Genomic DNA, 25,822 nt, shown 5'->3' with positions numbered 1-25,822 from the left:
ACCTCTGCATAATAGAGAAGTTAATGCAGGCTGTCTTTGTGACACGTTTCTGACGTGGTGTTTGTAGCTTTGCTCTCCTTTCTGCTCCCACTGTGGTAACTGTGGCATTGTCTTTTATCTGGTTACACCCCGCCATTCCGAAACACCGCTATTCCGAACGTTGACTTCTAACCCTAACCCTACCCCTAACCCTAACCCTAACCCTTACCCTAACCCTAACCCTAACCCTACCCCTAACCCTACCCCTAACCCTAACCCTAACCCTAAACCTAACCCTAACCCTGCTTCGGAATAGCGGTGTTTCGGAATGGCGGACTGTTGCCCTTTTATCTAGACCAGGGGTCTTCAACGTTTTCAGGCCAAGGACCCCTTAGTCGAGCGAGAGATGAAGCAAGGACCCCCAGATTCCATATAGTTTCATCGTTTGACAGCACAATCATCAGTGTATTTTGGATTCATGTCAATGTGTGTTTTCAGATATTTAACCACTTGAACCGTCAATATTTAATAAACTTGACCTTTCACTCTGTACTTAGTCTGCTCTTTTCCCCCTCTACACCAAAGCTCTTTGCCGAAAATAGCCGATCTACAAGATCGGCTATTTTTGGCTACAGTTCTCAGAATAAGGACACTAGGGTTCAAGTGGTTAATATAAAAAAGGAGAAAAATAGCTTCTATCACACAAAGATTTGATAGAAGATTTGGAGGACCCCCTGTTGTAACTTTTCTTTTATCATTTAGTGTATAAATATATATTTGTTCTTCTTTTATTCTAGTATTCTATCAGTCTGTCTGTGCTGCACTGCCGTTGTGGTTCTCATTCTCAAAGTGGTTTAGATCAGGGGTCTTCAACAGGGGGTCCGGGACCCCTAGGGGGTCCTCAGAGTTACTACAGGGGGTCCTTCAAATCTTTGTGTGATAGAAACTTTTTTTCCCTCCTTTTTTATATGAACCACTTGAACCCTAACGTCCATATTCTGAGAACTTCAGCCGAAAATAGCCGATCTACAAGCTCACAACGCCTCGCAGGTTTGGTGTAGAAGGGAAAAAAGTGCAGACTAAGTACAGAGTGATTGTCATGTTTAATAAGTATTGACGGTTCAAGTGGTTAAATATCTGAAAACACCAATTGACATGAATCCAAAATACACTGATGATTATGCAGTCAAACAATGAAACTATACGGAATCTGGGGGTCGCTGATTCATCTCTCTCTTAGTTAAGGGGTCCTTGGCCTGAAAACATTGAAGACCCCTGGTTTAGATCATACATGGGCAACAGGCGGCCCGGGGGCCACATGCGTCCCCCACTTTCACTTAATGCTGCCCGCAGGTCAATATCAGAATACTGATATATTATTGATTTCAGCTGTTACAATTCCAAACATGCAAACATGACTCGCTTTAATTACTTCGGTCTATACTAGTAGCTTAATGACTAGTTAGTATCGTAGTCTTAAAATGTATTTTTATTTATTTGTATTTAAGTTCATAAAGTTAACCTAGTATAGTATAACTAAATGCATTGAAATTAAATCAAAATGTTACATTTCAGGATTCCAATTAAAAAGAAGCAAAAATAGCCGATCTACAAGCTATTTTGGCTTCTTTTGTATGACAAACTAGAATGACAAAGTAGGATGTAACAATATGCAATGTGGCCCCCTGGAGTGAGTGTGGAAATATAGTGGCCCTCTCCATCATCAAAGTTGCCCAACCCCGGCTTAGATAGAATAGTCCCCACACCTTGAGGTGATTTTTTATCACATCATTATGTAGGCTATATATAGCCAGCCTACACATGTGTGAAATTCATGGGAGTGTGTCATCATTTGAACATAGCATCTGTTTGACGGTTCATTCTTTCGACACGGGTGAATTTGAACCTGGTGAAATGCTAACCTGCCGACGTGGGTGAGTGTTAACCTCTATGCCTAAGTTCTATCAATTAGATTGTATTGGGCTGGTTCTTTCTGGCTTCCTTTGGGAAAGTTGACTTGTGGTCCAGATTGAGATGGTCCAGGGACCCGTGTCTGGCCCCCGGGCCGTATGTTTCTTATGTATGCTATAGAGCAGGGGTCAGCAACCTTTTAGAAATGAAGTGTCAAGTTTTTATTTTTATTTTCTAGATAGTCAGTGTGTCATGTCAACACAAATGACAACATGATAATGACATGCTTTCAAACATTCTGACATATTTTGATTGGCGGGACATTGTTATAACGATCATTAGACTCACCTAAGCAATAATCCACCTATCTCCCTGACTCCCTCCCCAGTCAGAGTTTAATGAATGTAGAATTATGTGCAGGATGTAATATAATGTAAATTAAGTGACTTAATCTAATTGACCACATTTAAAAAAAAAATGATTTTAAAATATAAATTCTCTCTCTCACACTTCTGCCAGTGTGCCAGTGATCACCCTCCCCTGTGCCAATGTTGGCACCCGTGTCTAAGCCCTGCTATAGAGAGACAGATGTAGAATGTTGTAACAAATCTAAAAGGTAGTCTTCTCTCATGGGACTAAATGTTTTAACTAAATGTTTTAACCGTCAGGGAGACAGTGGCTCATGAGCCTGGTAATTGGAAGGTTGCTGGTTTGATCCCCAGCTCCCCCTGGGTTAGAGTTGAAGTGTCCTTGAGCAAGACACTGAACCCCTAACTGCTCCTGATGAGCAGGTTGGTGCTGCGCATGGTTTCCTCTGCCGTGTGTACGTGTGTGTGTGTGTGTGCGTGTGCGTGTGTGTGTGTGTGTGTGTGTGTGTGTGTGTGTGTGTGTGTGTGTGTGTGTGTGTGTGTGTGTGTGTGTGTGTGGCGAGAAATGCACTTTGTAAACATTACTTTGGATAATGGATAAAGGTTCTACATAAGTGCAACATTTAACTTGGCACTACATCTTTCCAAATGGGTTTGTGCTGTGGTCTATTGGTCTATGTATGGAATATGGATTTGTGAAATCCATATCTATACCATATCCATCCATGTGAAAGAAAATGTTTGAGAACAACAGGCTTACAGTTGCAATAATCATTTCACATTCTTCGCTGTTTCATGTATCCTGCAGACTGCACTCAGTCTCACAACACCTACAAACTACACAGGCAAAGAGAACAGGGTGCTCCTTGGATCGCAGGTCTGCACCAGACCGGGTTGCCTGACCCAGGTCTGTGTTAGGACGTGCGTTGTAGCCAGCAGGATGCAAGGAATCTCCAGTGGGGGAGAAATATCATCTGTTTCGACAACATTGTTTTGACTTCTGTGAGCAGAAGAGAAAAGCTTTTTGGAGGTGCGCTCTATAGAGGCCCCTCAACATACAGCTACATTTTGGGGTTGAATTGTGGTGTCATGTGGGACCCACATTTAGGGTGGTATATTTATGGTAAATGGTGCATTTATATAGCACCTTTATCCAAGGTACTTACATAGATTGTGCATTACTCACCCACACATTCATACAGCGATGGCAGAGGAAACCATGCAAGGCACCAACCTGCTCACTGGGAGCAACTAGGGTTTCAGAGTCTTGCTCAAGGACTCTTCCACACTAACTCTGGGGGAGCCCGGGATCGAACTGGGAACCCTTCGGGAACCCTCTGTGTTCCAAAACAGCAACTCTACCCCTGAGCCACTGCCGCCCATATATTACAGCTATCTAACAGCACAGCACCAGTCCAGAGCTGGGCATGGATAAAACGTGGAAAAAACATTTGATTCTTGGTTTTGCAATGCATCAGATCAGTCTATGACCGTCCATTCTCTCCACTGTGTCAGTGTGAGAGAGTAACCATTGAGCAGGATACATGGGGCCAGGGATGATCAGGCATCACATCACACGTGCACGCTCGCATGCATGCCATGATTATTTTTAGGCGGAGCAGCAAATACATATATGATGATGATCGCCTTGGCTCTTCTTCTTTTTTTTCTCTTTCTTTTGTGCCCTTTGGCAGTGTGGTGCCCGACAGTGCTCTGTGTCACGGTAGTGGCAGCACTAGCATTTCTTTTGTAGAATAGCCCCCTCCTGCAAACCTTGGAAGCCAATCATAATTAAGCGGAATGGAATATGAAAACAAGTAGGTCGGGAGTGGCTTATTGTCGGTATCAGTCGGTAACACGCGGGAGTCTGTCCGTGTTACAATGCACTAGACCCCTGGGAGATGGACTGCTGAGGTGGAGCGCTACACCTACCATCAGCTCCCAGTACTTGCCACACGACTTGCCAAGCCGTGCTACTCATACGCTGAGTTGGCGGTGCCCGGAATCGAACCCGTGACCTTGCGGTACAAAGGTGAGAGCTCTACCGACTGAGCTACCCGGGCACCAATATGAAAAACTGGACAAAATATGTAGGAGTAGCAGCAAAAGAGAAGAGAGAGAAAAAAAGAGAGAGATTTGAACATGATCCGAGGGAAAATGTTATTGTATGACCAACACTTACTGTATAGGCCTAAAGACAAACACAAAGCATCCTAACAGCTCTACCATGAGACAGATTCCAACTGTGGCAGAGATTCTTCCATGGCCTACTGGGAGTGTGCAACGTTTGATGGCTTTAGGGTTAGGGATTGGGGTAGGAGTTATATGAATGATTTGTATAATTAGAAAATAGCTGATTAATTGATTGATTGAATACTTTATTATCAGTTCTCATAGTAAAAGCCCAGGACAGAACAGTTCAGATACAAGCTCTACTAGTATTAGTACTGTACTGCAAAACATCATCTAACGGTACAGTAGCTGACTCACAAGCTGTCACTGAGACACAATGTGAGCTTGTAGATCAGCTATTTTAGTTAAAAAAAGGCAAAACAAAATGTTAAAATGCCATTCATAAAATCTGCATCCTATTGTATTACCTTGTGGTGTACTCAAAAGTATAGTGCGCGTGCGTGCGTGTGTGTGTGTGTGTGTTATTGTCCATAAAGCTGGTTGTCTGGTAGGTGTAGCTGCCATGAGCTGCTTCAAGCATTGAAGCACTGGAGCTGTTAGCCAGAAGTGAACATGTGTGAGGTGTCCTGGTTTGTTGTGTCTGGGATATTATTTGATCCTCCTACAGGTTGGAATGACACAACATCTGTGTGTTCAGGATTAGGGCTTCTATCCTTTGAATTATTTATAACCCTTGGTTATCAATTATTATAATAATGCTCGACAGACAGATAGATAGATAGATAGATAGATACCTTTATTATCCCAAGGGGGAAAATCAGTTGCCCAGAGGCAGCACAGCAGTATAAGGTTATTTACAAAGTTACAGAGAAGTAAGAAAAAAGATAAAGAAAATAAAAAATAAAACAAGAACAGAGTACAGTAAGAGCAAGGTACGTCAAAAAAGGGAACGAATAATATAATATATATATATATACATACAGTGTCCTTAGGCACAACTATCAATATAATACAGTGCCCAAATCAAAGTGACCATAACAGTCAATGCTAGTTAGTGCAACAAGTATCTCACCCTCATGTCAAACACAAGCAAAAATACTCAAAACTACTAACACAACCGACAGCTGAGATACAATGCTGTATCGGGTTTAGTTTAGTTTCGTTTAGTTTAGTTTATTAAGGATCTCCATTAGTATACACCAGGACTGGGGTAGGCAACCTTAGGCACAGTGCCAACATTGGCACAGGGGAGGGTGAGTGCACTCACATCTATATGCAATTTACATCCTGCATATCATTCTACATTCATTCAAACTAATAACTTTGACTTGGGAGAGAGTCCAGGATAAGTGGGTTATTGGTTGAGTCTAATGATCAACATGGACCAAGGTTGCTGACCCCTGGTCTACACCTATTAGTCTGCACCGTACACTGGGGTCCAGGGGAAAAAAACATCACAAAACAAATCATAAAATGCAGTACAGTATTATTTCACACTGACAGACAGTCTTCCTGCTAGGCCTTGGGCCTGTTGCACCTCCCAGGTGTCCATGATGGACCCTGCATTGCAGGGGTGTCCTCTTCCCTGAGCCTGGCCTAAGCCTGACTGCATAGCAACACATCTACCATGAGGGTTGGTCAGGTTCCTTGGGTTACGGAACCCAAACCTATTCTGGATGGAGGGAAGCTAAGCATCCACTGATGCTTTTTTCTACACACACACACACACACACACACACACACACACACACACACACACACACACACACACACACACACACACACACACACACACACACACACACACACACACACACACACACACACACACACACACACACACACACACACACACACACACTCTGCAGAGACCTTTAGGTTTTGTGCCTATGACTTCTATTGTTGTCGATATGCCTTTGTTGTTTCTTTTCTTTGTTATATTGTCCATATTAGTGTCTTTCTTTTTTTTCTTCATTTTTAAGATATTTTCTTTGCTTTTTCTGCCTTTATTGATATTAAACAGAGTCTGACAGGAAATGGAGAGAGAGTAGGGGAGTGACACGCAGCAAAGGTCGTCGGGATCGGGATTCGAACCCGCGACATGCTGTCAGGCTGCATCAGCAGCCTAGCTGCTCGCACCGCTATACTAGCCGCCCAGGCCTCCTTGTTAGTTTCTTATTATTTTTATTTATATGACATGTCTATTCATGTTTTATCTATACTAGTCCTTACCCGTTCAAAGATATGAGCTCCGAAATGATGTGCAGTGTGTGGGTTATGGGGTGTGCACTGTGCACACAGTATATGAGGGATGGAAAGTAACTTTCTGGTGCTTGCATGATAATATGTAGGAGCATCAATGTAAGAAATACCCGTTTCGTTTAAAGGCTACAGAGATACTGTGTACCCCCCCCACCCGCCTACACACACACACACACACACACACACACACACACACACACACACACACACGCGGACACACACACACACGCACACACACACACAGCTGGTTAAACATGTTGCCCCATGCTAGATGCAGAATAGACATGCCTCATGCTAGATGCAGAATAGATAGTAGTTACACCATAAAAATGCTAATATACAGCATATGATTTGTGAAAGTGACAAACGGGCTTCACAGTTATGTCAGGTGTGTTCATATGCTAATGGTGATGCGATTTCAGATCAATTGCTCCAGCCACTGAGGAGAAACGCTGTGACAGACAGACAGACAGACACTCACTCAGACATTCGCAAAATTATAGTATAGATGTGCATATTCCACATTGATGTATTTTCATCCTACACTTAATGGTAATGCACAAACATTCTCTGAGAATACCACTTCTGAGGCCCCTGGATTGATTGATTGATTGATTGATTGATTGATTGATTGATTGATTGATTGAATACTTTATCATCAGTTCTCATAGTAAAAGCCCAGGACAGTAAGTTCAGATACAAGGTCTACTGATAGCATTTAAACCATAGAAAGAACTATGACTTGTTTACATTGGGGTCCTTTGTACTCAATTCATTGAGTAATGTTTTGGATGGTTTTTTTATGCATTCTCCTACACACCTTTTACTTTTTTTTTTTATTTATTTTTTAACCTTTATATCGCCAGTAAAAACACATAGAGACAAAGTCTCTTTTACAAGTGTGAACTGGCCAAGAGGCAGATTACAATTTCACATCTCCTCTGTACTTATAATACACAACAAAACAACAGTAGTACATCCATGATACGCAGGAAAAAAAAACTTATAAAAAATCTCTAAAGTGATACACTTTAATCAACATGAGAATGTACTGATTCTTTGTGTATCACGTTTTAATTCTGTTGTAATAGAAGTGAAAACAAACAAACAAAGGATGATGGCAGTGCAGTGCAGTTTTTCCCATCATAGCAGGCAGTGATTCAACCGGCCCAGACGTGACGAATGAGTAGATTAAAAACAGATCTACAAGTTCACAGCACGGAGCTGGGAGCTCCAGTGCAGGTCATGTGACCTGTGTGTGGGCACGTGCAAACTGCAGCGCTGTAAGAAGCATTTCTGCTTTTCAGTCTGGCTGCTTGCTGGAAACCACTTTCAGTGTGACAGCCACATTGACATCAAGAAGGCTAACCTGCAATGAAATGCTTAATTGTGTTGCTTGTGAGCATATGTCAGTAGCATTTACAAAGTTATATAAATGTGTGAGTGGCAAAGAACCCGAAAACCTACGACTTCCATACAGAATGGGAGAAAGATGTTTTCCCCCCTGCCCACTATTTCTTATTATACAAAGCCAGTGCTGCTATCCCAAAGCCACATTACATATTTCAGTAGTGGGACAATAATTTTTGGGGGGTGGGTAGATCTTAGTGGTCATTTTAACCCATTTAGGTTCTAGAATTATTGAATGCTTTAACCAGTGAAAAATAACAGAGCTGTAAGAAGCATTTCTGCTTTTCAGTCTGGCTGCTTGCTGGAAACCACTTTCAGTGTGACAGCCACACTCTCTGTCTGCAAAACATACCAAAATAGATCAGTATTAATAGATTTGTTTTCTTTTTTTTTTTATAGTAGGCTACTTATATCTACTAATAACTGTCGGCATGTGTGTGCCCAGAAGCGTTAGGCCAACTTACTTTTCACAATGTAGTTTATGTAGTTATTATTTAGTTACAAGCTCTTGTTCATATTTTCTTTGCTTCAGTATTTATGAAACCCCACAGACACGCTATTTGGGCCTGTCATTAATAGGTAAACAATTTAAAAACTAAAAATAGTGACACGTCATATGTCAAAATATAAATAAAAAAGGCATTCATAAATAATACAACTTAAATACGGAGAGCCAAGGTTTCTGCCTGGCGCGATGACATACTTCCTCATATGGTCATGTAAATATTGCTTCCTGTTCCTTCAGTGGTTGATGTAGCGTGTGTGTGTGTGTGTGTGTGTGTGTGTGTGTGTGTGTGTGTGTGTGTGTGTGTGTGTGTGTGTGTGTGTGTGTGTGTGTGTGTGTGTGTGTGTGTGTGTGTGTGTGTGTGTGTGTGTCCTTGAGCAAGACTCTGAACCCCTAGTTGCTCCCGGTGAGCAGGTTGGTGCCTTGCATGGTTTCCTCTGACATCGCTGTATGAATGTGTGTATGAATGGGTGAATGTAATGCACAATCTATAGCCCCTTTTCCACAGGCCCAACACCACACCACTCCACACCACACCGCCCACTTGTGCCAGGTTTTCCACTACAAGGACCTGGGTAGAATGGTGTGAAAGTGGTACTAAACGTTGTACTAAAAAGTATCCAATCTCGAGTAGGTCTGAGCTAGGCCAAACAGGGCCAAACACTTCATAATGACCGATCACTCACTGACTTTTCATTTAGACCACCAGGATATAGTTGTAATACATGATAATAGATTATATTGTGTTATAACCACTATTATAATCTATTATAGTGTATTATAATTATCATAGTAATAAATTCATGTGTTATAGTGTATTATAATCACAGTTATAATCCATTATAGTGTATTATAATTTAGGATAGTTGTAATACAAATTTATATTGTATTATAATCACAGTCAAAAGGGTCAATTTGTTTCTTACGGATAGGGTTACTATTGTGTAATGGAAAATGTAGATATATTTATGTTGTGCGGTACGGTGCGGTGTGGTGTGGTGTGGTGTAGTGTGGTGTGGTGCTAAAGCTGCAGTCGAAAAGGGGCTTATGTAAAGTGCCTTGGATAAAGGTGCCATATATAAATGAACCATTCATTTACCATTTAGTAGACCTTAGGGTGGTTGTGTTCCATTCTCTAGCCTTCTTTTATCACAACAGTTCACATTATTTATAAAGAAAATCACAAAACTCCTCCTCTTGTTGGCATCTGCCACATGGATTAAGCCGGTGACTTGATTGATTGACATCAAGAAGGCAAACCTGCAATGAAATGCTTAACTGTGTTACGAGCAAACGTCAGTAGCATTTACAAAGTTCTATAGTCCTGTTCCCGGGGGGCATGCATGCACTGTGCACTATAGCAGGGGGTATAGTGACGGGGCACCCTGGGGTGCCGTGACGGCAGTCCAGGGGTGCCGCGAGATCATTTGATAATATTTGGAATTTATTTGGACACTTGAAAAAATATTTAGTATCATTTTAAACTTGGAAGTACAAAATTATTTTCAGTCAGTTCTAACCAAAATGGCTATTATCTCAATGTTTTCCTCGCAACATAATCACTAAAATATCGTCACTGTCGGGCAGAAACCTCGTATCTCCAAGTTTCAAATGTGTACGTCTTTTGGTAAAGCAAAGCCCTGCTTCATCATACAAGACCGTCGCACAAAACTAGTGAAAACAGCCGATCTACAAGCGCACGTGCTTGTAGATCTGCTGTTTTCACTAGTTTAGTACATTTTATAGATGATAAATACAAACGGGTTTGGACATACCGGTTCCACCCGACAACGACGATATGCTATAAATATAAGGTGCTGGGTGGAAAAATTATAATGTAGGGGTGCCTCGGATTAAAAAAAATATTTATGGGGTGCCCTGAGACAAAAAAGTTTGGGAACCCCTGCACTGTATAGCAGTAGGAGTCTCAGTAGTAATGTTGGAGAACCCAGACCGGTTCAAGTTGGGCAGATCAGTCACCTTTGACGTCCAGTTGTGCAACACCCGTTGTATCAGTCTGTGATGTCAGTACTATGACGTCAGAGTATGACGTCAGCATGCATGGTGGCGACACTGTTTATTATCAGTGATGTTGCACGCTCATCTCCAAATTTGGGCATTGTTTGCATGTACTCAAGTTGGACATGCATGGGGGCATATTTTCTGCCATGCTGAATCCTAAACTTCTTTGTCTTTTTTTTGTCTTTTCTTTTTTTTACTATTTTGAAAAACATTTTAACATTATTACTATACTTCAAATAGCCGATTTGAATCCACATCCAGACAGTCATTTTGTGTGTGTTTTTGGACTTTATATAAATGTTAATATATAAATGGTGCATTTATATAGCGCTTTTATCCAAGGTGCTTTACATAGATTGTGCATTACATTCACCCATGCATGCACACACACATTCATACAGCGATGTCAGAGGAAACCATGCAAACCTGCTCACCGGGAGCAATTAGGGGTTCAGAATCTTGCTGAAGGACTCTTCGACATTAACTCAGGGGGAGCCCGGATTCGAACTGGGAAGTGGGAACCCTTCGTGCTCTAATAACGGTTTATCTACCCCTGAGCTATGCCTGTACATATCCTCAGTCTCTGCATTCAGCACACTGAGGGTGTTTTATTGAGCCTGGTGGTGGGTGTTGGGACTGATATTATTTCCCCTCCCTGACAGTTACAGTAGCATGTTGTTAAAATAAACATGCTTTTCTTAATGTATCACATGCTTAATGCACAGGAAACCTAACGTGGTTCACAGGAAATACACAAATACAGACACCACATGCTGTGCATGTGGACATGTTGAGCACGATCTTGCAGAGCAGCGTGTATTTGAGCTGTGATGTCCTTGGCATGGTTAACAGAGTCACAGCCCTCACATGCTTCATAGAAGTAGGAATAGGAATGGGCTCGTCTTCTAATCCTTCTCTTCTGCGCGAATAATCCCTGACTGCAGTACACTAGTACAGTGGTTCTCAACCTTTTCAGGCCCAGACCCCTAAAATAATCATATTTGAACCAGGGATTTGAACCCTGGCGAGCTCTAAAAGCTGAGGCATTACATTTTGTATAACACGGTCCAATTGTGAAAATAGCAGATCTACATGCTCACAACGCCTCGTGTTGCGAGGGTTAGTGAGCGTTGTGAGCATGTAGATCTGCTATTTTCACAATTTCTGCCTCTGATATTTGACAATTTGGCCAATGTTTAATTTGTCATTTTAGAAATTTAGAGGTATCAAAAAGTCCTTAAATTGTCACTTTTGGAAATGTTGCACGTTAAGTTAATCATCTGGGGACCCCCCAAAATAATTTGGGGTCCCGACCCAAAGGTTGAGAACCACTGCACTAGGTAGCCGGTAGAAAATGCGTGCGTGCGTGCGTGCGTGTGTGTGTGTGTGTGTGCGTGCGTGGGGGGACTGCAAAGACGTGGAGGCTGTCAATCACAGGAGGCATAATAGAGCCGTTTGTAACACTGTGTGTGTGCGTGCGTGCGTGCGTGCGTGTGTGTGTGTGCGTGCGTGCGCGTGTGTGCGTGTGTGTGTGTGTGCGTGCAGGTGTGTGTGTGTGTGTGTGTGTGTGTGCGTGCAGGTGTGTGTGTGTGTGTGTGTGTGCGTGCAGGTGTGTGTGTGTGTGTGTGTGTGTGTGTGTGTGTGTGTGTGTGTGTGTATGTGTGTGTGTGTGTGTGTGTGTGTGTGTGTGTGCGTGCAGGTGTGTGTGTGTGTGTGTGTGCGTGCAGGTGTGTGTGTGTGTGTGTGCGTGCAGGTGTGTGTGTGTGTGTGTGTGTGTGTGTGTGTGCGCGTGCAGGTGTGTGTGTGTGTGTGTGTGTGTGTGTGTGTGTTTGTATGTGTGTGTGTGTGTGTGTGTGTGTGTGTGTGTGTGTGTGTGTGTGTGTGTGTGTGTGTGTGTGTGTGTGTGTGCACATGCAGAGGCCTGTCTGAAGCAGCGTGTTCTAACAGGTCCTCAAACACAGATCACACCTTGGAGTTCATATCCTGCTTAGCCAATCAGCACGCTGTGTGGGCGTGAGCGCGCATGCTTGGCTTAGTGTGTGTGTGTTTATTTGTAAATAGTGTATGCAGGGACGTGCTGGCCATTGGGAAAAGCGGGACAACTCCCGAACGGCCGGTTCATTCCCGGCCGGTCCAGATCTACAAGCACACAACGCTGCGAGGCGTTGTGTGCTTGTAGATCGGCTGTTTTCACTAGTTTAAATTATTTTTAAAATGATAAATACAAAACAAACGGTTTTGGACACATTTGGACAACGACGAAATATAACTAATGTAATTGGCCCACTGGCTTGTCACTTGTCATGATCTGAAATGGCAAATCTTTGAGTAGCAGCAGCGCTATAGAGAGAGATCTCTCTCTATAGCGTGAAATGAGGGCCTCTCCAACTCTTTTTCCCGGGCTGAATCAGGGGCCCAGCACGTCCCTGAGTGTATGTGTGTGTGCATTCAACCCCACTAGGGTATGGGCACTGATGTGACTGCAGTTTTCCCATTGAACCTAAGCGCAACGGTGCCACACGTGAATAATTGTGGTTGTAAACAATAACACAGACAATATAAATCCTTATTAGTCTAGTAGTGGGAAGAAGAGGTTATCATCATGGCCCCAAATTACTTTAAAATATCTTGCAATTGGCTACAAGTCTCTTACGAAATCAGCAAGAGTGCCTCTCAGTACATACAGCTATATAACCTCTCTCAGTGGTGCGTGTTCCCCACACTCCCACGCCCCCACCGTTGCGCTCAGGTTCACCGGGAGAACTGTGGTCGCGGCACTGATAGATGGAGGAGAGAACACGCCCCCTTGGAGGGCAAAGGAACTGGTTGGAATAACGTGTTCCTTCCACGCGCTACGTCCAACCTGGGAATCTCCCCCTGTCAGGTGATAAGAAGCGTCCTGCGCACTCCTCATTTGGTTGGCAGAGGTAGAGCAGAGCACAGGATTAGGCACTGGCACTGGGTGAAAAAATTCACTGGTTACAAACATTGGACTGCTAAGTATTATTTATTTACTGAAGTCGGAGGTAAAGCTGTGTGTTCAGTTTGCGGGGAGCACATCTTGCGGAGAGCACTGCCTTTTGGCCCGGCCGTGGTCATAATATGGACATAATAGATGCCAACAGATCTATATCAAATTAAAATAACCACATTCACCATGTATTGAAGTTTATTTGTAGACATATTGAATGCTGTATGTTAATGCTTTGAACTTTGAAGTAATATCTCTCTGTGTGTGTGTGTGTGTGTGTGTGTGTGTGTGTGTGTGTGTGTGTGTGTGTGTGTGTGTGTGTGTGTGTGTGTGTGTGTGTGTGTGTGTGTGTGTGTGTGTGTGTTACAGTATGGGGAACCTGATCAAGGTGTTGACCAAAGACATTGACAACAACACAGCTGGAAAATTCTTCCTCGACTTTGAGAGTAAGACACACATACACACACACACACACACACACACACACACACATGGTAATGGATGTAAAATAAATGCTAAATGGTGCATTTATATAGCGCCTTAATCCAAGGCGCTTTACAGAGATTGTGCATTACATTCACCCATTCACACACACATTCATTACATTCACCCATTCACACACACATTCATTACATTCACCCATTCACACACACACACATTCAAACACCGATTGCAGAGGAAACCATGCAAGGCACCAACCTGATCACCGGGAGCAACTAGGGGTTCAGTTTTCCTCAAGGACGCTTCGACTCCAACTCTGTGGGAGCCCGGGATCGAACTGGGAACCCTCTGTGTTCTAATAGTGGTTTCTCTACCCTTGAGCGACTGCCGCCCCTAAAATCGTTTTTTTTTTAATTGTTTCTTCATCCTAATGTTTCGTCGTTCCTCCTCAGATGCTCAGCCCACGGCTGCAGAGGGAGTTGTGGGAGATGTAGTTTTAATGTCTGGTGGTTCTCTCCTCAGATGCTCAGCCCACGGAGGCAGAGAGGGAGTTGTGGGAGATGTAGTTTTAATGGTGGTTCTCTCCTCAGATGCTCAGCCTACGGCTGCAGAGAGGGAGGTGTGGGAGATGTAGTTTTAATGGTGGTTCTCTCCTCAGATGCCCAGCCTACAGATGCAGAGAGGGAGGTGTGGGAGATGTAGTTTTAATGGTGGTTCTCTCCTCAGATGCCCAGCCTACAGATGCAGAGAGGGAGGTGTGGGAGATGTAGTTTTAATGGTGGTTCTCTCTCCTCAGATGCTCAGCCTACAGATGCAGAAAGGGAGGTGTGGGAGATGTAGTTTTAATGGTGGTTCTCTCTCCTCAGATGCCCAGCCTACAGATGCAGAGAGGGAGGTGTGGGAGATGTAGTTTTAATGGTGGTTCTCTCCTCAGATGCCCAGCCCACTGAGGCAGAGAGGGAGGTGTGGGAGATGTAGTTTTAATGGTGGTTCTCTCTTCAGATGCCCAGCCCACGGAGGCAGAGAGGGAGGTGTGGGAGATGTAGTTTTAATGGTGGTTCTCTCCTCAGATGCCCAGCCTACAGATGCAGAGAGGGAGGTGTGGGAGATGGTGAACAAGGTCCTGACGGAGGCCATGGTGATCCTGGAAGAACTGCAGTCCTACACTGGAGCAGGAGAGGAGATACGACAGGTAGGCTGGCCTAGGTTATTATGAGGTCACAGTTCACAAACAGGTGCAGGTAGGGTTGGGTACCGAAGTCGGTACTTTTAATGGTATCGACCGAATCACGTCGGTACTACCGAGTATCGATTGAATTAAAAACGAACGGTACCAAGTTTCGGTACTCTTGAACGCACCCGTGGCCGGTCGCATCCGTAACAACATTGAATTGCTTAGTAAACTTGCGTAGTTGCGTTACTGTGAAAATGGCCCACAACTGAAAACATCCGACAATAGCCAACGATGTTATTATGATGATCCAACGTCTATGATCTCCGGCTGTGACACTGTGTGAGCATCGATCGTCACCTCTCCCCAGTCCCCACGCTAACGCTCTGGACCAGAGCTACTCTTCCCCATAGCCTCTCCCCCTCCGCTCGCTGCTCTGTCTTCAGGCAGCAAAGGACTGTCACCCTTTCCGTGAAAGCCTTTTTCTGTGTCGTATTAAAAAAAAGAATACAGTCCCGGGAGAGATGTGTAGTATGGTACATGTGTCTTTAGTTCCGACCGTCTAGAAAAAGTAATTGATCGGTTGAAACAAACTTTTTAAGCATGTTTGTGTTTGTTTCGCCAGCACAGCCACCCTGCCTCTGTAACTCCATGCTTCCGCTGCGCGTTCATGTATGCAGTAGACGCGAACGCGCATTCACGTTCAATGTAGTTGCATTCAACAGCGCAAATTGTTGATGTGAGGTTTAAGAATAAAGAGAAGCAAGGTCTTATTGTCACTAGCTACTCTAGTCTACAGGGACAAGAAGCAAGATGCAATGTTGTGATTGAGGTGATAATATAATAATAAGAAAAACTAAGATAAGGTACTGTAGGCTAAGATGATGATGATGATGATGATGATAATAAATAACAATAATAATAAAAAATAAAAAACGTCAACAGTATAGCCATAGAATAGCTGTATAAAGAATGTGTTCTATTGCAGACAAACACTTGTATATAAAATAGCAGCCATAGTAGCAGTAATAGTAGTTCCATCAACTACAGTAAGCCTACTACTATACTTGACATTACAATGGCTGAACCACTGTAGAGGGCCTTAATAACCTATTGTGGTGTGTAAAATAGCCTATAGAAAAAAGTTAATAAGGGGGGTAATAATAATAATAAAAATAAGAATAAAAAAGTATCGAAAACGGTATCGAAAAAGGTATCGTATCGATTCCCAGGTATCGAAAAAGGTATCGTATCGATTCAGAGGTGAACGATACCCATCCCTAGGTGCAGGCCAGGAGAGGAGATATGACAGTTAAGGCCCATTCCCACTGGGCCAGATAACAGATAAAAAAAATCTCTTTCTCCAGATATCTTTTCCATTCAAAGTGGATGGTAGATACAGATACAAAAAATATCTACCACAGATATTTGCCACAGATACTTTTATCTGTGGCAAATATTTGTTTTATCTGTATCTACCATCCACTTTGAATGGAAAAATATCTGGAGAAAGATATTTTTTGAGCGGTGCTAACCGCTCCTATAGACCGCTTTTTTACCAAAACCATGATGTCACAAATGATGATGACATGAGTCCGCTAGACCAATGAAACACTTCGATTCGGTTGATCTGTCCATGATGTCATAGTCACATAGGCACCCGATTGGTTAACTCTGATTTAGAACGCGTTTAGGCCGTGTAAAATACGTCATAACGCGTTTAGGCCGCCTAGATACGTCATAAAAAATTATTGAGCGGTGCTAACCTTGAATTTCAAAATTGTATTAGATGAATATTCACTTATAAGCGATAAAATAACCACACTTTTAGACAGACTGTGGAAGATCTTACAGGTTATAAATGATAGCCAACTAATACAAGTTTAAAATACAAATAAACACAATATCCACTGGGTATCCACTGATTGCCCAGTTCTTCGGGCTCTTCGGGCCCAGCTCTTCTTGAAAGATTCAGTCAGTGGTCTTGAACATAGCTGACAGTTGTTGTACTTGGCTGACAGCTGTTGTACTTGGTTGTACAGTTGTTGCTGCAAGGTCAATACAAATAAACAGCTTTTGGAAAAAAAGATTATGCTGTCACTAATGAGGGTAACATGAGTTAACTAGACCAAATGTTCCGCCCCAGGATAACGGATGATTCTTTGGTCAAAATAATCGTGGTATGAAATTCAAATACTTCGGCTTTGCCGAAATAATTAGTATAGCGTCATAAACAAAAATCTAGAGGCAAATAAGGTCCCTGGTTGCCTAACTGACGACCACCAGAGTCATCAGACTCTGGTGGCAGAGCTGGTTCTGTCCAGAGATGGTTCCGTCCTCTGTATGGTGTAAAGGTCAGGACACACGAAAACCTTATATAGTCTGAGCAGACTTCTAGACTGACATCATACACAACACAAAGAATATTGCCATGCATGCCTATCAACACTGATTCGCGCAGGCGCCCTTACAGGAATTAGTTTGCACCGCTCACTTCGCACGGGTGCGATTTTTATATGTTATCTGGCCCAGTGGGAATGGGCCTTTAAGCTGTGTACACACTACAGATATATAGTTGAACGTTTTGCTTGGTAGTTCAATGTAATCTCAATGGAAACCAGCTTTAAAGCTTTCAAAGCTTTGTTTGGAGCGTCTCCTGTATCTTTAAAGCTGGTTTCCATTGAGATTACATTGAATTACCAAGCAAAACGTTCAACTATATATCTGTAGTGTGAATGAATAAGGCTGGTCCGGTTATTCAATTTCAATTCAATTAAATTTTATTAAAGTGTCAAATCATAGAAAGTTATCTGAACACACTTTATATACTGTAGGCTACAGAGCAGAGAGAAAGCGAGGGGGGGGGGGAGTGTGTGAGAGAGAGAGAAAGACCTGAGCAGATACAGTACCTCATGGCCCCCACCTGGAGCAAGCAATTTGCGACAGTGGTAACGATAAAACACCTCTTAATGGAGGAAACGTCATGACAGATCCAGTTTAAAGACGGGGACTCTGGGGAGTTAAGATTTCAGAATATCAACAAAAAGAACACTGGTGTCTACATGACAAGAAAGAGACACTGGTGTCTACATGACAAGAAAGAGACACTGGTGTCTACATGACAAGAAAGAGACACTGGTGTCTACATGACAAGAAAGAGACACTGGTGTCTACTGTCTACATATTGACCAGAAAGAGACAGAGGATTAAGTGGTCCAGTCAGCTGGGGCATTAAGGCCACTGTGGCCTCAAGTCATGCCATTGGTTTGAGGGGCATTAAGGCCACTGTGGTCTCAGGTCATGCCATTGGTTTGAGGGGCATTAAGGCCACTGTGGCCTCAGGTCATGCCATTGGTTTGAGGGGCATTAAGGCCACTGTGGCCTCAGGTCATGCCATTGGTTTGAGGGGCATTAAGGCCACTGTGGCCTCAGGTCATGCCATTGGTTTGAGGGGCATTAAGGCCACTGTGGCCTCAGGTCATGCCATTGGTTTGAGGGGCATTAAGGCCACTGTGGCCTCAGGTCATGCCATTGGTTTGAGGGGCACAAGGTCAAACTGAGGGGCAACGACGGCAATGGCCTTCATGAAATTCCTGCCCTGCTTGTGACATAAATAATCGACAAAAGTTTTAATTTCCAGACTTAAAATCAATCAGTTAAGATAGAATGAAGTGTGGGAACATAGTATGCCCACTGCCCAGTCAATAAAGTACTGTTCATTCTTGATTATGCTGCATTCATTTTAGACTCTAGAGAGGGTGTATTGGGGAAATGAGACATCTTGTGGCGATAGACTGTAATAGCAGTCTCTGGTTGCATATTTAACAGCTTACATCTCAACCATGTAATGAGGATGCTGGCCATGTTAAAATTAATTAAACGCTGAAACCGAGTACCATTTTTTTTGGGGGGGACAAAACCATGGTTTAACATTTTGGAAATCACCCAACCTCAATCTCAGAGCTGGGCTAACAGGTGCAGACTATTTGTTTTTTCTATTAGGCAGCCTTTGAGGACATTATACCCACAGCCTGGTTGTAAGAGGGTTTCAACAACTTGGGATGCCCCAAAAGGAGGCAAAAAAGCTGGCAAAGTATTGTGCTGTCTCTGCTATAATTGGCAGCCGCCATATAGGGCAGAGACCCTGTTACTTAGGTTATAGGTTATACCCATAGAGTAGTGAGTGACATACTTATTGTACTGTATTATGAAGACTTATACAACAGGTAGCCGGGCTCTCAATGGAAAACAGGCTCTCCAACTGTGCATATAACGAGCACTAGATAGATAGATAGATAGATAGATACCTTTATTATCCCAAGGGGGAAATTCAGTTGTCCAGTTGTAGCACTGCACAGCACTGCAGGGTCTCTCATCAAGTAAAGAAATCAGCTGCGTTGGTCACGAAAGACAGCAAGCGCTCCTCTCTCCCCACACTATGCTAGGCGGCTAGGCCAGCGGTTTTCATGTGACGTTCAGGGACACAGTAGCTAAATGTGGCATTAAAAAATTACACATTCCTATCGAATATCTTAATTACAATGAAATGAAGCTGACGTGTTTTTTTTTTTTAAGGGCAACAGTTGTATAATCGCAATATTACACTCGAGGGTCTACACTCCAGCCCTGCCTACGGAACTCGCCTGTCGGCTCGTTCCTGCGGTAAGGCTGTCATGCAGGATAACCGTGTTATATGCACACCCTCTCGTGTAATATTGCTTAAATATGCCATGATTTAGTGAATGTAACTGTAGCACAGTGAGTCAGAGGGCTGTATTTTGATCATCTTAAAGGGGAAGACCACCCATTTTCAATATTGAACTATGTCATTAATATACCTTAGAGGAGTTGTGTGGAAATAGAAAAAAAGTTCCCCCTCTTCTGTGTTGCCTAGAACTGGAAGATTGATTTTGGGGTTTGTATTGTAAAGTACAACTTGATGACATCACACATTGTACTTTACAATACAAACCCCAAAATAAATCCTCCAGTTCTAGGCAACACAGAAGAGGGGGAACGTTTTTTCTATTTCCACACAACTCCTCTAAGGTATATTAATGACATAGTTGAATATTGAAAATGGGTGGTCTTCCCCTTTAAGTACCAGCTCTTAACTTAAAGTCCTGTCCATACTGTCTCCGACCACCAAAGATTTTGTCTGAGAGTTCAGACTTTCCAACCTGCAGCTTTCCGAACTCTAATTCAGGGTAATGCTTTTCAGGAGATGATGCGAGTGATGTCATTTTCTAGTTGAACCGGACCTTTCCGACGAAGCGTTAGGTGGTCGGAGACAGTATGGACAGGCTGCTAAGTTAAGACATAAGAGCTGGAACTTAAGACGATCAAAATAGAGCCCAGACTCACTGCCTCCGCTAGATGGCCTCATAAAGTCTAGTATCTCCCCTGGTCCATAGGGATATCCCTTAGGTCTGATGGTAAAGGTGTTAGGCTTTCACGCGGGAGGCCCGGGTTCGAATCCCGGTCGTTACATAACCTTACTGCGCCTGTAATATTTGTGTCCTTGTGTGCTCTCCTTTGTGTGGACATAAATAAATGGTTAAAATGTGTGTGTGTGTGTTTCCAGGCCATCCAGAACCCCAGTCAGCAGGGAGTTCAGGACAGAGCCTGGGCCGCTGTGGTTCCTCTGGTGGGGAAACTCAAGAGATTCTACCAGTTCAGCCAGAACCTGGGTGAGACATACCATAATACCTTAACACTGAAACTATAACCCCAGGGCTCCACTGGCGGCGTCGCGCTGCTCTGCGTCTTGACGGCGTCATTGACGCCGTCACATTAACGTCCGACCGGCTCCACTGCAGCGCAGCGGCTGTGACTGAGGTATTCATTCTATGGCCAATATAGCCCATTTCCAAAACAACATGAAAATCACTTTCAAACAGGAATAAAACTATTTGTGACCTGAATGTGAACGTATAGCGCACATATGTTCAGCAGAGAGCAGCAATGCACCACTGACCACTTTGTTTGTCATGATTATAGCCTGTTGTACATAATTTTATCAAAGTAGACCGCTGTAATTACATAATTTTTTTGGGACATCTAGTCACCCTTGTGAATGGATAGCCAACAGCAGAAACGCACGTACAGTATAGCCTACATTTTAATATAGCCTACAATGCATTTATTCATATTTTATACATGACTGGACGTGGACGCCGTCAAAAAATTGAACCGGGGCGATTTTTGAGTTTGGACGGCGTCAAGGGAGCGTCCGACGCGGACGTCGACGTCGGCAGTGGAGCCACCCTTCCATTGATTAAAACGGGAGCGTTCCCAACGTTGACGTTGACGCGACGCTCGACGCGCCCGGTGGAGCCGGGGGGTAAGACAGCCAGAACCTGGGTGAAAACATACCTTATACACATTAACACTGAATACACACTGTACATAAGGTAGAGTTCAGCCAGAACCTGGGTGAGAACACACCTTTAAACACCTGAACACTGAAACACCTTCACACTGAAACAATAACACACTGAAACATCTTCTGAAACAATAGCACATACTGTAAGGTATATAGTAAAGCATCTTATTAATAAGAAATAACAACACAAACTGTAAGGTAGAGTTCTAAGTTTGGTTGACAGTGTATTGAACATCACAATGGCACAACAGCAAGAATGTAGGACAAGTTTCATTTCTGTTTGAAGCCACTTAAGGGGAACACACACCGGACGCGGAGGCGGCGCAGAAGCGGCCCGTCAAAAAATACAGACCCATTATTTTCAATGAACTAACCCACATTTTTTGGGACCCCAAAAAATGTATTAAGCTGGTTGCACACTGCTGCGTTTTTCGTTGCGAAATGCGTTTTTCAGGGCAAGGAGAGAGAGAGAGATAGAGAGAGCAAGGGACCGAGTGGTGCGCGAAACGGGCGGCAGTGTGCAAACGTGACTGACATAACGTGAGGTTGATTTTTTTATTCACACGCTCCGAAATTCACCCCGATATTCGGCCCGAAAAACGCAGCAGTGTGCAACCACCTTAAGGCATGATCGCGATCGCGAAATTGCATGTTTAACCCCCATACCAACCCATTCTTTCAAACATGGCAGCCATGTTTGTTTACATCTGAAGAAAACATAATGGCTGCTAAATCATGAATGCCTGAACGGATTTCCAAGCGGATTTTTTTGTTTGAAAGCTGTGAACAGCGTGCACTGCACACACATGGTGCATGATTAGGCATGGGCGTGCACGATCCGTGCACTATAAATTACATGGAAGTCTATGGAGACCATGGCAACTTGGACTTTCAAAGACATTTAATTGATGGCACCAAGCAGGTTAAATATTATTTTATTTGTTGGGACTCATTTGGTGCCATACACACACACACACTGCGTGCTGTGCGTATAGGCCTAGCAGTGGAGTACTGGACAGGTGGGATTAGGGATAGAGATTGAGAGGACCACTCTTTTCTACACTAACTATTAGGAGTTTCTGCTCAATTCCTAAAATGCAAATTTATTGCATGACATTTATCCTGCTCTTAAACTCTGTAGGTTATTCTGGATGAGAGTCTCTATTAAATTACTATATTATGATGTAAATTCATGTTGTAGAATTATGTTAAATGTCTATACGTGGGTTTCATTTGTAGTCCTCCACCAATAGTCCTATTGGTGTAGAACATTAGTTCTATGCCAATCAGACAAATTGAAACGCCTGAGTTGGTCTTGGTCCATAACATGACCTACAAATATGACAAATGAAACTCATGAATATGATGATGTAAATTCATGTTGTATCATGCTGTTAAATTACTATATTATGACATAAATTCATGTTGTATAACAGGCACGTGCACACATAGACATCAAAGGGGGGCTTGAGCCCCTGCCCTTTTACCCGTCTGTAAAAAGTGCCCTCTCCAGAACCATGGATGCAGTATTCATCTATGGTAAAAGAAATGCAAATGCCCCCTCTTTCCATGCCATACCTGAAGGCAGCATTCAAGAGAATTGCCTTGTCCAAACTCTCCTGAACTTGAATGCATCATCTTATGTTGAAAGAATTGCCCTCTCTGTGTAGAAATCCACACGCCAAGCACCAAAAATAGCCGACCTCCAAGCGCACAATGCATCGTAGCGCGTTGTGAGCTTGGAGGTCGGCTATTTTGGAGGTATTTTTGTGAGCTTTGAGTTCGGCAATTTCTTTTTCCACCAAAAGGCCCTTTTAGAGATTTCAGCCCCTGCCTCTCTAACATTCTGTGCACGTCCCTGGTGTATAATGATGTTAAATGACTATTTTATGATGTAAATTAATGTATTATAATTATCTTCCTCCAGAGTGTACTCTTCGAGCCCTGCTGACCGCTCTCACCAGTTCTCCCAGTTCTCCCACTCAGCATCTGGAGCAGGAGCAGGCTCTGGCCAGACAGTTTGCTGAGATCCTCCATTTCACCCTGAGGTTCGACGAGCTCAAGGTACTGCTCTCCTCTCCTCTCCTCTCTTATTGTAAAATATCACTTCCAATACCTAAAACATTTGGTCATTTTTGGGATGGATATACGTTATATCTGAAAATGAACTTGCACTGTGCTGTATCTTATAACACAGTAAAAGTTCAGTACAAGATGACCACCAGTGATAACCAAACGTCCAACTTGTATATATTTTTCATGGATTCTTCAGTTTCAAATTCTAAAAGTTTCATAAATAGCACAAAATAACATCCACGTTTGAGTGACAAAGTAGGGCATTGTTTTATTGCGACCGTAGGTCGCATTTACTACAGAAACGGCTGTCTGTCTGTCTGTCTGTCTGTCTCTCTGTCCGTCACACGTCACACGTCACACTTTTGCCCTGCTCATATCTCCACAACCGTTGCCCCCATCCATGCCAAATTTTGCACACACACTCCTTACCTGCCAAACTACAACCTCCAAGGACCCCCGGAGCTCCAGGGACCCCCAGGTCCCTGGGGGACCCCCAGGTGTAAAAAATGACCAAATGTGCAAAAATGACCAAATGACCACCCCAACGGGGCTGCTCACGGGGAATTCCTGGGGACCACCCACTCCTGGTGCTCCAGAACGGATGCAAAAGTGGTGACGCCCCCAGTGGAGGACCCCCTCCACTGCAGCTCACATAAAATGCCGTGACTCGGGCTAGGAGCGTCCGGGAGAGCCGGGGCCGGTACCTATTCGTCCGCCAAGGCAACGTGGAGACCCCACCCCTCATTTCTCACATGGCCCTCTTCTAGCGCCACCATGAGGCCGATTCTTGCAAAACACATTTTTGGACACTGCTCCTACAATTTTTGCCCTAAAATCACGCAAATCGGTACACAGTATGTTTACACTCATTTCATCAACTTGGATCTGTCCCATATTGCGCCACCTTCAGGCCGATTTTTTAAAACACATTTTTGGACACTGCTCCTACTGATTTTGCCCTAAAATCACGAACATCACTACACAGTATGTCTACACTCATGTCATCAACATGGATCAGGAAGATTTTGGAAAAACACATTTTTGCCCTATTTGTGGAGATAAGCGACCAACGGTCGCTTATCTCCCGATTAGGGAGTCTTACTGGTACTTGTTTTTGGTGTGTGTGTGTGTGTGTGTGTGTGTGTGTGTGTGTGTGTGTGTGTGTGTGTGTGTGTGTGTGTGCGTGTGCGTGCGGTTGCGTGTGTCTGTGCGTGTGTGTGTGTGTGTGTGTGTGTGTGTGTGTGTGTGTGTGTGTGTGTGTTTGTGTGTCAGATGACCAACCCAGCCATCCAGAATGACTTCAGTTACTACAGACGAACCATCAGCCGAATGAGGATCAATAATATCAATGTAAGAACACACACACACACACACACACACACACACACACACACACACACACACACACACACCTCTCAAGTATAATGAAACCATTCTGTTAGCACTGGATGGTAGCCCATACATTGTTAAACTGCATCAGACACTATGACAACATTACACGTTTCTATACACACTACATCCATTTGTAATGTTTTCAATGGTCTCTAGATGTCTCATTGTGGTTTTAACAGAGTGGACTATGGACATCATCATCATACCCGGAAGTTATGCGGGAATGCTAAGTGGCAAAAAAACAAATTTCTGGCCTTGACAGCCCATACATCCAAACAGAAAAGTCCTATCTGACTGCATTAAACAACGTTAAACTCACTTTGCCACGCGGTTTGCCATTCACTCTATGAATGCACATACCCTCTAAAGCAGGGATGTCAAACATACGGCCCGCGAGATGATTCAATCCGGCCCCAGGCTTGTAGAGCATACATTTCTGAGCATTTAGAAAAAAAAGTAAGTCTCTAGCCCATTCCTGTCAAGAGTTATGATTGTTTTAAGAATTAACCTAACTTTTCTCCCACCAGCTGGCAGTGATTGAGTTGATTGATTGGAATGTTAAGTGACCAGCTCTCTCTCTCTCTGAAGATGACAGCATTGCTAGGAATGGGGTGGGGGGTCTGGCTATACTTTACTTTACTTTACTTTATTTGTTTATTTAGACGGGACAATGCATATTAATGAACACTACATGAAAGCAATGTAAATAAGCCGGAATTAGCAAGAATGCTAAATTTCATCCGTAGTCCCCACATGAAGACAAAACAATACATACCAACAAACAGTAACCCTACAT

At 43.4% G+C, this 25,822-nt stretch overlaps 1 protein-coding gene across 2 annotated transcripts in view; it reads left to right on the top strand.

Annotated features, from left to right (window-relative positions):
* Positions 1 to 25,822, top strand: part of LOC308285962 (CYFIP-related Rac1 interactor B-like) — a 38,702-nt gene that overhangs the window by 1,814 nt on the left and 11,066 nt on the right. The window contains exons 2-6 of one of the 2 annotated variants that reach the window (XM_080726910.1): positions 13,931 to 14,007; positions 15,073 to 15,194; positions 20,758 to 20,863; positions 23,486 to 23,622; positions 24,907 to 24,984. In XM_080726910.1, coding sequence (XP_080583036.1) covers positions 13,932 to 14,007; positions 15,073 to 15,194; positions 20,758 to 20,863; positions 23,486 to 23,622; positions 24,907 to 24,984 — 519 coding nt within the window. In that variant the 5' untranslated portion in view covers position 13,931. Of the gene's footprint in view, positions 1 to 13,930; positions 14,008 to 15,072; positions 15,195 to 20,757; positions 20,864 to 23,485; positions 23,623 to 24,906; positions 24,985 to 25,822 lie in introns of those variants that run through there. The other variant, XM_080726911.1, reaches the window with a different exon arrangement.

This window comes from Nannobrachium achirus (genome assembly GCF_963921795.1).
Source record: "Nannobrachium achirus genome assembly, chromosome: 5".
NCBI classification, from domain to species: domain Eukaryota; kingdom Metazoa; phylum Chordata; class Actinopteri; order Myctophiformes; family Myctophidae; genus Nannobrachium; species Nannobrachium achirus.
Note: the sequence above shows the minus strand (reverse complement) of the source record. Positions and strands in the feature narration are given on the sequence as shown.